General features: G+C 38.0%; 1 protein-coding gene across 1 annotated transcript in view; it reads left to right on the top strand.

Annotated features, from left to right (window-relative positions):
* The window catches only part of ITSN2 (intersectin 2), an 88,867-nt gene that overhangs the window by 56,419 nt on the left and 15,863 nt on the right, over positions 1 to 16,585 (top strand). The window contains exons 19-28 of the mRNA XM_086631421.1: positions 306 to 427; positions 2,164 to 2,339; positions 2,661 to 2,805; positions 3,291 to 3,496; positions 4,332 to 4,396; positions 5,314 to 5,480; positions 5,798 to 5,843; positions 6,040 to 6,161; positions 8,023 to 8,119; positions 9,444 to 9,635. Coding sequence (XP_086487547.1) covers positions 306 to 427; positions 2,164 to 2,339; positions 2,661 to 2,805; positions 3,291 to 3,496; positions 4,332 to 4,396; positions 5,314 to 5,480; positions 5,798 to 5,843; positions 6,040 to 6,161; positions 8,023 to 8,119; positions 9,444 to 9,635 — 1,338 coding nt within the window. The remainder of the gene's footprint in view (positions 1 to 305; positions 428 to 2,163; positions 2,340 to 2,660; positions 2,806 to 3,290; positions 3,497 to 4,331; positions 4,397 to 5,313; positions 5,481 to 5,797; positions 5,844 to 6,039; positions 6,162 to 8,022; positions 8,120 to 9,443; positions 9,636 to 16,585) is intronic.

Here is a 16,585-nt window from a genome sequence, read left to right as displayed (position 1 = left end):
TGGTTTGACAAGGAAGGATGAAAATATAAAGACGACGTTTTTTCACTTCAGAAGATGATGCATTTTATTGCCTGTGTTATGTTTACTATGATTAACATGCTGAAACTCTTGCATCGTATGCATCCTATCAGCCTGTTGCAACTAGTTATCTCCTTGGATACTTGCATATTGTCTTTGGGGCAGCAACAGTTCTCTTCTTATATTCATATTCTTATATTCACGTGTTGCTTAGAATGGTAGGGCGCCAACTAAGTGCATCTTTTTCAGCCGTATCAAAATGGTAACTAGTTTTCTTGCCCTTTCAGGAAATGCAGTTAGTGTCTCAGAGTCTAGGAATTCAGTTGCCTGGGTAAATTACAGAGCTTTATATCCATTTGAAGCCAGGAATCACGATGAGATGAGCTTTAATACTGGAAATATAATTCAGGTAAGATTTATCATTGACATTTAACTTGCAAAAACCCAACCCCACTTCTCCAGCCTTGAGATAGACCAAGGCCTTAAGTGTCAGAAGCATTATTTTGATACATTTTAAGACTTACTCAAAATTTAAATTCAATTGAGTTTTTTTGTTTGATTGGTCAGGTTTTTTTAACGGATGAAATTAGGATTAGTTTAGCTAAAATCTTTCTTTGTATTGTACGCATCCTAGAGGTGTTGAGAATCTGTTTAGAATAACAATAGTGAACTCTAAACATAAACTTTCTGAAATCGTTTAATCAGGAATGGTGTAGTTGCTGCAGTTTATTGTACACGTACAGGTTGGCCTTTAAGTGTCTACTTGAAATATGATTGTAGAAACTAGACATGAATGACTGCATAAAATGACAAAATTGCTAATGCCATTCCAATTTAGATTAAACAAACTATAGTTATTTAACAAATAGATGCAAAAGGTTCTTCTGAATCTTAATACCATTTTCTAATGTATTGTTAGCATAGACTTCTGCCTCTTACTGGCTGGTCCTTTGTAAGTGCTCTCTCAGGCAGATATCTGTAGTAGTTTATTCCGTGTCCGTTCTTTGTAGCACTTTGCTGGATTCAGCTGAATATTCTATCTAGAATATTACAGCAGAACCATAAGATTGGACCATATCTTCTGGCTTCTCAGTGAAATCTGTATTATTTTATATAATTATATTACTTACCAGCTTACATGTTTTTGAAAATATGTGCATTCAGATGGTCTTGTGAAAACTGATTTACAACTGTGTCAGTACAATTAATTTATATGTCTACCGTATAAATACGTATGGTTCCTCCTCATTCAGATTATAAGCGATATAGGTAGGTGCTAAGGGAGAATTCACAAAGCAATGTGGTACCAAATATTAAAACACTTAAGTATTACCCTCCCATTTAACAGCGTTAAATCATATATTTGCATTTTCATACCAATGGGACATGGAAGAGGGAACAGAGAAGTAGGTTTTGTTGTGGCTTCCTTCTCAGGTCTAATTAACTGTGTCATTTAACTACTGATAACTTATTTTAGAAATAGTCTAACAGCTGCTGCTGCTGCCTCCTCCTCTTATACGCCAACCCTCAACTAAGCTAACTAGCTGATAGTATTTGATAAGCTGCTAATTTTTAGCTAATTTTGATGAATTTGCTAATTTGCAGCATAATAGAGGCTTCAGTATTGCTATGAATGTTTAAGGATGCTCTATGCTTAATCATATAGTACATAACAGAATTTTTGAACGTGTTTTGGATGCAGTCAGATGACACAGTTAATTATATCTGTAAGCAGAACTGCAGCAGTTGTTTTTGTGCACTGCTAGGCTTGCCAGCCGCTGCCGCTTGGCTGCATGTTCAACAAAATACAACACAGTTCACTGTAATTTTTGGCAAGCCAGAGTGGCTCCAGTTGTAGTACACAATCTCCAATGTACATGTTTGGGGCCTGTTTGAAGGAATATAATGTCTCTGAGGTTTGTCTCTACCTATGTCTAAACTCAGTGCAATTGCATCATCCCTCTGTTTCTCCAACATGGAAAACCAGTTCAATTTTGAAAGGGAAGAGAATGAAAATGCTGATCCTTGTATGAGTGCTGCTCATGCTGTTCAGTTCAGAGTGCCAGCAGGTGCTGACACAGTATGTACTCTGTTCATTTCACGCTTCTAATTGTGTTTTCTTCATGTTTATCCTCTTGTCCATAGGTTGCTGAAAAAACTGTGGGAGAGCCTGGTTGGTTTTATGGGAGCTTTCAAGGAAATTTTGGTTGGTTTCCCTGCAATTATGTAGAAAAAATACCAGAAGAAGAAAAATCTTTATCTCCTAAGAAGGCCTTACTTCCTCCTACAGTATCTTTATCTACTACCTCAGCTGCTTCAGAGTGAGTTTTTGTTATGTTTGTGTTGAGATTGTTTTTTCAAAATTTAGCTAACACATAACTGTTATAGCACGTAGCACAACACTGTGCCGATATAGTTTCATTCGGTGTTTGTTTTTAAAATATAAATGCAGAAAACTTACCGAAGAACCTGCCTGAAAGTCTGAGCTTGGAAATGTTAAGTATTTGATAGTCTGCTTCACATTTTCTAGAATATCTGTCTTATAAAATGTGGGGTTTTTTAAAAAAAGAAGGCTATTTTGCTTGAAGTACTTTTGAAATTGAAATTGTAATGTGTTAAATATGCCTGTGTTCAATTTGCAGACCACTTTCACCAAGTAAATCTGCAGAAGAATCTGATTACCAAAACATACCTTTTTCTAGCCTGAATGTTAATACAGCGTGGCAGCAGAAATCAGCTTTTACTCGCACTGTGTCCCCTGGATCTGTTTCACCCATTCACGGACAGGTATATTGTGTGAGAGTGGAGAAGTTGCTGTATTTTAGATTCATGTTAACAAAACTGATATAAAGAAAAACCGAAACTAAACACGGCTTTTCTAATACTAGGTGCACTGAACAGACTAAAGCATAAAGAAACTAGTCTGAATTCTCCCCTAAGTGTGCATTGACATGATTCCATGTTTTCAGGGACCAGTGAGCAAGAAGACTCATGCAGTATGTTTCATAATTCTAAAATCGTTTTCACCTATAGTTAAATACACAAGACATTTCTAAAAACTAAGAAACAGAGTTGAGAAATTGTTCCTTAATCAATAGCTTGTATACATCAATGTAAAATATTGTTGACCAGACAACAAATTATTCAGCCCTTGCTTAGGAATGGACTTGCATAAACTTCAATAAAAGATACAGCAATGTTTGGTTTTGTTTAACACTTGCACCAGTTTGGGGTAGTGCTGTTGATCAACATCTCCACTTCTTTCTTAATAGGGGCAGCCTGTCGAGAACTTAAAAGCACAAGCACTTTGCTCTTGGACTGCAAAAAAAGATAACCACTTGAATTTTTCAAAAAATGATATCATTACTGTCCTGGAGCAGCAGGAAAACTGGTGGTTTGGAGAGGTACATGGAGGAAGGGGTTGGTTTCCAAAATCTTATGTCAAGCTCTTACCTGGGAGTGAAATCAAGAAAGAGGAGTAAGTGCGACTTTTATTATTGTTTTATTAAACAGTTTGCAAAAAGAGGTGGTTTAGAGTGCAAAAATTCTTGCAGTGCTTTAAAGAGTGGAATATAAATACCGTTTAAAATTTACACCATGCCATTTCATGTTTTTATTATTTCATTCTGGCAAGCCAAATAATGCTGAGCTTACTGCTGTTTAAATAGACAGTCTTCCAAGGCTGAATGCTGTGAAAAATCAGTGGTGTTTGATTATTCATCAAGTGCCAGGCTTTGTTCTGGTTCATCACGGAGTTAGCTCTCTTGCAGTGTAGTTGCTTTCTGCCTCTGAAGGTGCCAATTTCTAAGTGACCTACAAAGAATTGTAAGCTCATAAGGCACGTCTTGCAGAAATAGTGTATTTTTCTTTACTTGGAAAGATCATTGTGTCTATTCTAATGCTGCAGGGTAACTGTTCAGGTAATAATTCAAAGTCTGGTTTCTTCTGGGATGGGCTGTACCATTGTGTGTAAATTGTTCTTTTCATGTGTTAAGATAAATGTTCTGAGAAATTCTCTAGAATGAGAGAATTTAGACAAAATCTTTAATTCTTACTTCTTTTGGATAGCATAATTTACAGATATATCTTCTCATCTTTCCTGACATTACTTTTTTTTTTTTTTTTTAAAGTGGTGTGCTCTTGCATGCCTTTCCTATCTAAACATCAGTAATACCTGTCACTGTTCGACAGTCAGGGAAGTCTTTGCAATTAATTCAGAGACAATACCAACTTTGAGATAACCCAAGTTAGCTTAGTCTCATCCTAATAAAGAGATTTGGTCTTGATCGAACTTTTTTTTTTTCTTTCTGCAGACCAGAAGCTATTTATGCAGCTGTAAACAAAAAGACTAACACGCAGTCTTACACAGCAGGAGAGGGTAAGACAGCAGGAAATATGCTACTTAATGATACAGTCTGTTTCTGCTTAATGGCATGTGAATAAGCTTAAATATGTGAAGTTTCTGAGCAGGTCTTTTAATGCTTGTCCAAAAGATACAGTGCAAATGTTCAGCTACTGTTATGAGCATTCTAAAACAGGAATTTCAGTAAAGCTTATAACTAATTCAGGCTCAGCACAGGCCTGAGTTTTTGTTTTGTTTTTAAGACTTGCTCGAGCATCAATTTATTTCTGAAAACGTAAATATGTCCCATACCTATAAGCCAAGTTCTCTTCCTGCTGTTCTCTACTGTCTTAACGCTGTACTGTAGAGACATGAGAAGGGGTTTTTAGTCTTCTGAGTGTGGATCATTCTCTTTTCATCAGCAGGGAGTAGAGAAAACAAATACTACTGGAGAAAAATTTGTGGGAAGCACTTCCTAAGCCTTTTAATCTAGTGTATCTCCATGCTTCCCCAATTATGTTTTAATTCCACTTGTGTTTTTTTACTTTTGCTGTATTAATCAGATAAGAATGGTTTTAATCAGATTTAGGTGTGGAATATACACACCTGCTGTGAAACACAGAGGTAGAGTGGAATATTTAATGCAAGAAGTGAGTTTCCAAGCTGCGGTCTGCAGGCCTCAGCTGACCCACAGGATGATCATAGGGTAGTAACTCTTACTGTGCCAAATCTATCGATCTGTACAAAGTTGTGTACCTGTGATTCCGAGTTGGAAGCGTGAAATGAGATGTGATTACAATCAAGCAAGTAGGTAGGTTGATTCACAAACTTGTGAAGACACGATCCCTGTTATGAACACACTGATATCAAAGGTAGCTATACTTGCATCTGATGTACTTTTATTCTCCTATCTGAAACGATTGTCTCCTTCTTTATATGTGCTGTTTGCACAGAGTATGTTGCGCTCTATTCATATTCAAGCTCTGAGCCTGGTGACTTGACTTTCACGGAAGGCGAGGAAATCCTAGTGACCCAGAAGGAAGGGGAATGGTGGACAGGGAGCATTGATGGCAGAACTGGAATCTTCCCCTCCAATTACGTCAGACCAAAGGATCAAGAAGTGAGTTCTTATTCTGAGAATTAATGCACGATGCTTTTCTCTCAATTTTATTGTATTACTAGTATTGATATCTAGCTCTTAAATAGTGGTTTTAAGCAGAGGTTAATGCGCTTGACAGAAAAGAAAAGCCTAGGTAGCTTGAGTCCTAAATCAGTGCTCTAGCCACAGTGTCACACTGTCTTCATACAGGATGGTATTTTGTTAAATATGGGCTCAAAATTAAAATCTCCACGGGCTTTTCTGTCCACATGCTTAAAGTTGGTGTAAACTCTACTGTTTTTATTGCACATTAAAAGATGATTGTTGTGTCTTTGTAGGCTTCTAGTAATGCTGGCAAAACTGGAACAATAAATAAGAAACCTGGTAAGCGTGTGATAACTTTTTAACACTTAAGACTGTTTCTTAACCAGGACAGTGACTATGAGCATTTATGTTCATAGCAGTGTTTTAATGGTGGCTAAGGTGCTTAGCTACAAGATATGTACCAGGATATTTCTGTGGATCTAGCTCTTACTGTCATGACAAAATAAGAAATGCAATTAATATGTTATCTTTCCAGAAATTGCTCAGGTTACTACTGCATATGCTGCATCAGGAACTGAACAGCTTAGTCTTGCTCCAGGACAGCTAATTCTCATTCTGAAGAAAAATGCTAGTGGATGGTGGCAAGGAGAGTTGCAGGTAATTATTGAAGGAGAAATAATTGTGAGTTCATAAACGACAGGGATGTGATCTTGGGTTTAATTCGAGAAAACTCAAGTATAGCATTCTAAAAGCTGGCTAGGAAGTTGTTTTCATCTTGTGTAAACCATACTTGGGTAAAACCAAGTTTTTAATTAAACCTTGGGTTACTGGGGTGTTTTGTTGTTCTGGGATTTTTTTTGTTTGGTTTGTTGTTTTGGGTTTTTTTTGTCACAAAAAATAGTGAAACTGTCAATGAACATGTGCATGGGAGGGAGAAGAAGGATGTTGGCAGTTAATAAATTGGTTAGGATTTAGTTGGTAAAACATTAAATCGTAAAATTTTTCTTATGAAAGAACAGGAATTCTTGGAAGTTGAAGTGGGAAGCTAGTTTATTGTGAAGGTTGCTGTTCTCTCTTTTCTCCTTTCCCCACCTAGTGATGAATTTCTAGTCCCAAGGTTTGAGGGTTCTGTTACATGACGTTCTTCAAGCATAGAACATATGTTCTTCAAGCATATGTTGACTTCCGTAGCCCCATGGAGCTTGTCCATAATAGCCTTCATCTTTGCAACCAAAGCAAAAACTTAAATCACGATCCTATAACGTCTCTTTGTTATCCTTCTCTTCAGCTGAATCTGCAGCGTTAGCCTGAATTTAAACATGTTAATTCCAATACTGAATGCTACTTCCAATATTGGGATTGAACAGCATAACAGAAAGCTCTGTCCTCTTAGTATCTCTTAATTGGCCTTTCCCAAGGTATTCTACAGCTGCACACACTGTTTTGAGTTAATACTCTTGTTAACACCTATTTTCCCTCTCCGACAGTTAGAACAGGGCTGATCTAACTATTCAGCATCTGTTTTTAAAAGCAGCCTGCTTTACAGGTACAGGAGGAGAGATGACAGTGGGCAAGTTGAGAAATTGCTGCACTGAGTTTCTGTGAATTAACAGCAGTGGAAAATTTATTGGTGGTATGTGCAAAAAAACCCCCACCACAACACCCCCTCCCCCCCAGAAAAAACAACCAAAACAAAACACAAACAAACAAACACACACACACAAAAAAACACAACCAAAAAGAAACAGAAAACCATTAATAGTTTGTATCATTTGCATTTTAAGAAAAGTAGGCCCAGGGCTGGTTCAGGAAGAAGCCTCAAAGAATCAAAACCAAACCAAACAAAAAAAAAAAAAAAGATGGAGAAGGGAAACTAAGACATGTAATTGCTAATTCTTGCTGCTTTGAATTTCCCTTTTTGTTGTCATAGAGCTCACTCATTTACTCTTTCTAAAATCTGTACTCGCTTTTACATCTTGACTTTTTTGTGCGCTCTGAAGTATATTTGTTTCTTCAGTGTGTGCAGAGATCATCTTTACCTGTCGGACTAAAAAAGCAAAGACAGAAAAATCTTTTGAAACTCTCGCATGCTATACTAGGTAGGAAGTTAAACCAAATACTTAGGTCAGGATTTTCAAAAGTCGCTTATGGTAATTGTTACCTCTATTCTAGATGTCTTACCTAGAGACTCCTTATATGATGCGTAAGTGGAATGTTCATAGAGCAAATTTTCAACCTTACAGTTAAATTGTGCACTGAAATCACTAGATGCACTTGAAAATTTTATGTGAATACACTTGCCAGAACGTATTAGGGTGCAGCTTTATTTGAATTGAGTCATTTTATCCTTTAGTCAGATTCTTTTCCTTTTGAGATCTGTTTAGTATTTAGTTGGTGTTTGGAAGCCTGACTTTTTGTCTTCTGTTGGCAAAACTGTGTGACGTATTTGTTGCATTTTTTTCAGTCTATAGACTCTTTGGTTTCTTAATTGTGTAATAACCATTTTAAACATTTACAGGCTAGAGGGAAAAAGAGACAGAAAGGATGGTTCCCTGCCAGCCATGTGAAATTACTGGGTCCGAGCAGTGAAAGAACCACATCTGCTGCTCCCTCAGGTGAAAAACAATGATTTTAAGTTTCATTTAGAGTATTTTATGTAACTGCTTCAATTGTTCAGATACATAACTAGCGTAATATTATGTTTAATGGCTGTCTCTGATTGCGGTGTCGAGGTGAAGTCATAGAATCGCAGAACGGCTTGAGTTGGAAGGGACTTTAAGGATCATCTAGTTCCAGCTCCTGCCATGAGCAGGGCCACCTTCCACTAGACCTGGTTGTTCAAAGCCTCATCCAGCCTGGCCTTGAACACTTCCAAGGATGGGGCAGCCACAACTTCTCTGGGCAACCTGTTCCAGTGCCTCACCACCCTCAGAGTGAATAATTTCATCCTTAGATCTAATCTATATGTACCCTCTTTCCTAGTCAGAATCTGAGTCTTTGACAGACATGTCTGTTCGGCTCTTTTTCTGTCCAAGAAAGGTAAAATCTCACTACTTCTTAATCAAAACAGTTCTTCATAGGCTCCTTCCCTAGCAAGTACAATCCTCTACATGCCTCACAACAAAAAGTCTCAGTTTTACAAAGACACTTATATCCAGAAATCTGTGAGGATCAGCAGTCCATCTTCAATGGCAAGAGCTTTTTAATTTTGCTGAATGCACTGAAGAGCCACACTTTTCTCATTTGGAAACTCCACCTTTCCAAATACTAGCAGAAATCCTACAGACAACTAGCTGTCGTGGACAAACACCTTGGAATTGCATGCACTGCTTCTTGTAAGGAGGGAGACTAAGCAGCAAATTTCCGCTAGGTTTTTCCATTTGAATGGCCAGGTGTAAATGAGATTATTTCACAGAAAAGGAGGTTTTTTAGTTCTGCATGCTTAAATTGGGATGTTCTCCACAGCTATGATGTGCTGATGCAACAGCTTCCTGGGTATTACTGGACAAAACTTCCCTTTGACTGAACTAGCAGCCCACGATTAGCTAATGCACATTTCCTCTTCCTTTGCCATGTTTTTCTCACAAGTATCAGCTATAAGGTAATCAAACTCACTTTCTTTTCTAAGCCAGTAAAAGAGATAGGAGCATACTCAATGATATATAAAATGTTTGGAAGATCAATAGATGCTGTGCTAACTGAATCCATTCACTATATAAGTGCATACTACATAAAGTGGAAATAAAGATTACTGCCTGGCCCAATTAAAAAAAAAAAATAAATAAAAGAGAGGACAGTTGCTCATCCAGATAAGATCATGTGGCATGTTTTCTTATGTAACAGTGTAAGTGAAATTACTTCTTTCCTGTGCTTACGTAAAACACTGAAAAAACAATACTTGTGTAACACTGTTCTGCTACTTCTGTTTTTTCTTCATAGTGTGTCAAGTGATAGCGATGTACGATTACATGGCAAACAATGAAGATGAGCTCAGTTTCTCCAAAGGACAGCTTATTAATGTACTGAGCAAAGATGACGCTGACTGGTGGCAAGGAGAAATCAATGGTGTGACAGGTCTCTTCCCCTCAAACTATGTGAAGATGACCACGGATTCTGATCCAAGTCAGCAGTGTAAGCAACTTCTCTTTTTTTTCTTAATTTTGTTACCTTATTTCAAAGGCGCATTGCTATTCTTCTGCATTATGTTTGGAGTTTGGAGTTCCAGGCATCAACTGAATTTATTGGTACTTTAAATGCTCTTTAAATACTTTACTATAGTACTAATTACTTTTAATACTTTTCTATTAAACCTACAAACAACCGGCACGTTGCCAACCAGCCAGTGTGTAAGAGTGCCAGGGTGAACTAAAAATATTAGATATGGGAGGTGTTCCCCTTCCATTAGAGATGCCGATGTTTGATAACTGACACAGACTGGGAGTCAGTGGAGCCATACTACACTCAATTATAGAACTTGCTTGAGTTTTATAAAATATGAAAAAGTTTCTGCTGTAGTCATCTTGAACTTCTATTTAAACTATTTATCAGTTAAGTAAAAAGAACCAAAGAAAGGATAGGAAAAAATTCTAGCATTAGCAAGTGATCTGTCTTATGGTATATATGCATGTCCTGGCTGCCAGCAACCCAGCTGTTATCCAGTTCTGAGAAACAAGATATATATCAAAACATATGTTAAGCTAATAATTTTATCAGCAGGAGGCTGAGAACCGAGTGCTAGAACATACACCTATCTGACAGTCAAAATTTTCTCTGCCTTTATTGCACATAAACACAGTAAAGGTTTTTGGTGTCCCCTCACCATGCACACCCCATTTTTTTGGTCCCTATCCCCAGAGAAGTTTACTATTATTTTTACTCCCTCAGCTTTTCATCCTGAGGCACTGTGATTAAACCAACTTTTATATCGACCTGTGCTATCAGTGGGTTTGGGAGCGGACCTTGATGGCAAAGTTGCTCCTTTGGCATAACAACCCTCATCCCTTCACTTGCTGTTTTTTCTCTAGGCATCATTTGTAGTTTTCTCAGTACAAAGACATGCATCCAGATATCTGGTTGGGGCTCACTCTTAAGTAGCTAGTGTGTAGGAGCAGTTTGCACTTTAGATTTGATCAACATAGTTGTGTTCTTACAGAATTCACAAACTTGGTAATGAATGTATAGCTTGGATTGGAAAGTTACAATATTTTCCCTGGGTAGTTTTTTATGGTACCTGAGCAAAAAAGAGTATGCACCGTTTTTGAGGTTTTCTTTCCAGCTAAATTACATCTGTGCTCACATTTTTGGTAACACGCTGATTTTTTTTTAAATGCCTCTGGCCATTGTGGCCGTGATGCTAAAAACTTCTGCATTTAGATTGAACTTAACATTCTTTTGATTAGGCATATCTATATCATTAAAATGATCCTTTGAAAGTTTTTTTTGTTTACGAAGTCTCAGTTTTGAAGAAATAGACTAAATCCACATGGGCTATAAAATTAAGATTCTGGCTGAGTATTAAAACTTACTGAATTTTCAAAAATGATAGAGATAGTAGCTTATCATACCATGTGTGTTGCCACTTAGAGTTATGTGGCTGAACGTGGTAAGTGCAAGGTGATTACATACACCACTAATTTTCAACAAAAGCAGTCCTAAGACCAAGTTCTAATTGGGAACTTTTGATAATGATGATAAAGTTTTTCTGAATGTTTGCTGATACATTGTTAGGCTTTTTCTCAGCTTTCAATGTTGTGGAGTGAAAATGTCCCCATTCACATAAAACTGTGGCTGTGTGAACAGAATTTTCCTTTGAAAGTACATTGACAAGGTCAGCCAGTGGCAGTCAGATGAGCAGATGTGCACAGCAGCAGATGTGCACCACGTCATCTGTACTTGGTTGTTGAAACTTTTGTTTAAGTAGTAGTCTCTTTGCTATGAAGCAGATGGACTAGTGTTTCATTAAAAAAAATTCACCTATTGGTGAATGCAGAGTATGTTGAATTTAAAAAAAAAAAGCTCTCTGAATATTTCAAATAAGTGTAACTTGTACATCAGTTTTGTGCTGGGATTTGCCACTTTTTTTTGTGATACTAAAACATACGCATTTCAAAACTTTGGGAAAAGTCCTGCTTAAAGTCCAGAGCCTGCTCAAAACCAGCATGACTTGTTAGTTGAAGCACAGCATTGTGCAAATACCGTTACACAGATTTCAGCTGGGCTGCTTCCATATGGTGTGAAGTCTGAGCTAGGGAGTTGTGTTAGCAGTAAGCTGGCGCTGTACCATTCTTCTGTAACCAGAAAAATACTTAAATATGTACTGATTGAACTTTCAAACATCCTTGGATTTCCTTAAAATATTTAAATATGGTGCTGAAACTATCACTAGTATTCTTGAGAAATTACTAAGGAATTGTCCCACAGGAATGCAGATGTGGCCCTCTAGGGACCAACTTAGAGATATGACAATATAATTTAAAAGAATGCATTGTTATATTTTTAAAGAACTGTTAATCTGAGTATTGTAGTGTTTCCACTGAAGAATGGCAGTTTCTCCTGCCATCTCTTCCAGACAGTCAAATATAATGGTATTTGGAAGGGAGTAGGCAGATTTGGTTTACTCAAATAGGTTTGTGGCACAGGAAAATTCTGATTTTTCCCTCAAATTTAAACTCTGTTATATGGATCCAGAGTCCATATGGTATCCAGAGTCTTTCCTGGGACTTACTAATTATAGCTGTAATGGCAAACTTCCCTAGCAAAGCAGGAACTTAGGTCAGTGAGATGCTTCTTCTCTTAGGTTGCCGAAATAGCTCTCTGAACAGAATAAGCTGTGCTGACAAGATCACTTTTCCTGTTGGTGTAGCTGCACGTCCCAGCATAGAGTCTCTGCAAGGAAAAAAAAATCAATTAAGGGTGTCATAGGTCTGTCAACAGGTCTCTTAAATACAACTGAGTCCTGGTGATTTCAGAACACAGAATACTTGAGAGTTGTGCTCTCAGTGATCTTGGTGATGGTTAGACTTAGTCATGGTTTAATGACATTTTAATAGCCCTTATTCTAATGTTTGCAGAAAAGTCAACATAAAGAATAAATAAGATATGCAGGAGGTTTCAAAATACAGAATATACATGATCTCATCATCTTCTGTTCTTTGTTGAGTGCTTGCTCAACCATTCAGGGTCAGATCTTTTGAGTATTGCCAGTAACTGTCTAGGACATGTCTACCAGGTTTTCTTCCCGTTCTTCCCAAGGGGTGTGTAAGGCTGGGTAGGCATGGTGCACTTCATCACTTTACAGTTCTTCCAGATGGCCTGGTCTGGTGATAATTTTGTTATTTCAGTCAGTCCCCATCTGCCTTAAACAGTTGCTCTTAGAAGCTTATTCTCTCCTTATTTGTTGGCTTTTTCAGCGAGATGGCTTTTTTGAGTTTGCCTTCTTATCCGCAAGACCAGTCTAAGTGTTGTCCTTATATTCTCTTTAGTTGAGATTTTCACCCCTTGAGTGCCTCACTCCAGCTACATCTGCATACTTGATTGTTGGATGTCTGCTAGTGTTAGAGATCATTTCATCTTTCAGAGACGTTCTTGCTGAGAACTGGACAACCCAGCCAGGTGGACATACCTATGCTTAGTGTGCATAGGCTTCTAGTTTGTCTTATCTGAGGTATCTCATCTCCCTTTGTGAGATTGGTCTGTCATAGAGCTGAATGTTGTACTAGTTCTTTCTGCTCTGACGTACGTACAGTTATTGTTTCTGGTCACTCTTTTTTCTTTTCATAGCCCAGCATTGCTGCAGTTCCTCAAGCATCTACGTTACTCCTTCTGGTGCTTAGATGTGAGCTCCAGGTAGTCCCCATAGCCTGATAAGCACCTCCTTCCCCCATTTAAACCTGCCTGCTCTGCCTTCTGCCAGTGCAGTGGCAAAAGTTGGTTAAACTGCGAAGAGATCCTCTCTCCATGGGCTGTTCTTGACATGTGTATGACGATGGTGTGAATTTCTTTAGGCACAAACTTGATGTTTATAGTGATACCACTAGATCTACCTGATTTTTTTTCCTCCCCGAACCTTACTTGTAGATGTGACACATTAGAGACACGAGGCAAGTCCTGTCCCTTCAACAACAAGGATCTGTGTTTCCAGAACTTTATCTCCATATACAGAAGATCATTACTAATTCCCGTCCACCACTGTTTAAGGAATGAATCTGACCAATTTTCAAGGTTGTTTATAGTGAAAAAACAACTTCTGAACTGCCATGCTCATGACAGGTGCATTTCTGTGTCTATATATGGACAAGACATTTTGAAGTTCTCTAGTTATTGCCAAGTAACTTCTCTTTATGATTATGGAGTAAGAGTTCGTGGTATCAGAGTCTTTGAGGTGTTGCATGTTGCAGGCCCACATTTATTTTTTAACACAGGAAGATTAATAATTTATTCTAAGTTTTTACTAAACAGCTCCAGTCTTTTACCCCTTTTACCAAGGATCAAATATGAAATCAATCCCTTCATCCATAGTGACATAGTCATTCTGTATTTCTAAAACTATTTGGTGAACGTCAGTTGGGCTTGATTAAAACTTCCAGGTTGAAATCCTGGGGTCTGGAATAATCTCTGGGTTCCCCACAAGATGAGTGCAGCTGCAGCCCACGTTGTGCATCTGCCTTTAACCTGACTTTGCAGTGCCTCTTCTAGACTGTGTAGACCTTGGTATCTGATGGGTATATTGAGTGATGTGGTACATCCGAATTTGTGGATAGATTCTACTAGAGGCAAGGCTTTAATTTCTTTCAGGCTTTGAAGAGAGTCGAGCAGGTTAATTTAATGTGCCAACATGAATAAATTCCAATGAGGTTTTTCTTCACAGGTTTAGTTTTTATCTGGTTTTCTAATGTCTTATTACAAGTTTCTCAGAAGAAATCCTGGCTTTTTCTTCTCTGAAAGGGTTGTCAGCCACTGGAATAGGCTGCCCAGGGAGGTGGTTGAGTCCCCATCCCTGGATGTGTTTAAGAATAGGGTGGATGATCTACTTGAGGATATGGTTTAATGGGGATTAGGGATGGTTGGACTCGGTGATCTCTAAGGTCTTTTCCAACCTAGAAATCTATGAATCTATGAAATCTCAGGGAATTTTGCCGTTGCCTTTAAAAAACCCCCCAGGGCTTGACTTTGTGTTGTTGAGTCTACATAACGGAAGTCTTCCTTGGGAAGAAACTTTCTTCTTCAAGTGAATCAGCTACAAGTGTTTTCCAGAGTGATGGCTGGTCAGAAGTACTTAAAACTGTGTGTGTTTATAAAATTGCAAGAGTAGAAGCTCATGATGTCTGTTTTCAGAAAGTTGAATGTTAGTCATTCCTTTCTAACCTTTTTGGTGTTGTTCTGTCTTTGTCCATAGAATTCATGTTTCACTCTTCAAATTTATGTTCATTTTATCCTTCATTTTTTTTTGTTTTTTTTAGGACCCAATGTTGTCTTCCAGTGTGAAAGCACCTCAGAGACCCACTATCCGAGTTTGACTGTAGCGTGGAGGCAGGGTGGCCAGCCCTGCTGACATATGTCTGACACAATCCTTTTGCTTCGTTTGAACGTTAGATCCAGTCAAGAAATTAGGTTTTTGTGGGTTTTCATATAATCTACAGTTACAGTTGATTTGTAAAAGCAGAAAGGATAGTGGGTCTTTGTGTGGCTTTCACTGCTGTTCATTTTTGTTTCCTTTAGTATTTTTCTTTGGTGTTGATAATCGTAGATCATTAGCATGCATATCAAGTTATCGTTTGCATGGTGGGATTGCAGACACACAAAGACCCACTATTTGCACAGTTTATCTGAGCTGTTTTGAATGGGCAGTTGTGTTCTTTTAATGTTGTAATGTACACACTTTGCAGAATTAAAATGTTTGCTGATTACTGTTCTAATGGACTTGGTTTAGTCTCTACATATTGAGCTTTTAAAATCGGCAGCCTACAAGGCTCATCCAGAAAACAAAACCTACCTGTCTCTGCTGCTGATAGTCACTGTGATTACAAATATGCTACAAGATCTAAGATTTAGATCTGGTGCAGTCCATCCAGCCCTTTAATAGCCTTTTAACTAGGGAAGGAACTATTAAGCATAGAGTAGAGGATACTTTCATTTTTTTCTTCCTTCCCAGTAGTGCTATCGCAGGAATTCAGGTTGTTTTGGCTCGGTATGTCCCATCCCTAAACAACCTCCTTCCTTTAAATATTTTATTCCGATAATCGTATTTGCCTTCAGTTTTAGCACGCAGCAAACATGTACTAGTTACTGCAGTAAGTACCTGTGCAGCCCCTGTGCTACTACACCCTTTCACTGCCCCTTTTCTTCATTAAATAGTTAACAGTACTGAATAGTGGTTTTGTCTGGCTACGGTCTGCAGTGACTTAAAGTACTATCTGAAAGCTGCTGCTCTCCTTTCTGTTAAATAAATTAGCAGCCTAATACGAAGGTAACCTCGATAAAGAGATGTTGCTAGAAAAGAAACACTAACAGACACCTGGAGCTGAAGGCAGAGCGTGTGGGTTTAAAAATGGAACTATACTCCTCAGCTCAAAAGTGGCCTTTAAAGGTACAGCTATGGCATGTCAGCAGTATGGCACAGTAAAGGTGCCCATGTTTAATTAGTTTGGGAGGAGGAAGGGACCAGGACTTCAGGACTATAACCCTGATACCCCTTCAATAAAAGGATTAAGTTAATAGCAGACTACTTTGTGCTTAAATAGTTCTGTGCTTCTGTAACAGCAGGAGAGATCTAGTAGACACGGTATTTAATTTAGTTGGTTTCCTGAACTTGGTTATGAAACAGCAAAAGTCACTTATGCAATCAGAAATGTTTACAAAACACTGCTTGTTTACTGTATTACATATATTTATATGAATGTTGTGAAGGTACTATCAGGAAAAGGTTAGTCCAATTGCAGAAATTTAAAAGCCTTTCTCCAAAATTTCTGTAGAAAGAGTGGGATGTTATGTATTTAATATACTTGATCAAATAATGTATATGTGCCCTTTAGTTCAGAGATATATCTTTTGTGCAATATGGACTACAGCAATGTGCCTACATA

Source organism: Tauraco erythrolophus, chromosome 2 (assembly GCF_009769465.1).
Source record: "Tauraco erythrolophus isolate bTauEry1 chromosome 2, bTauEry1.pri, whole genome shotgun sequence".
Lineage (NCBI taxonomy): Eukaryota > Metazoa > Chordata > Aves > Musophagiformes > Musophagidae > Tauraco > Tauraco erythrolophus.
Note: the sequence above shows the minus strand (reverse complement) of the source record. Positions and strands in the feature narration are given on the sequence as shown.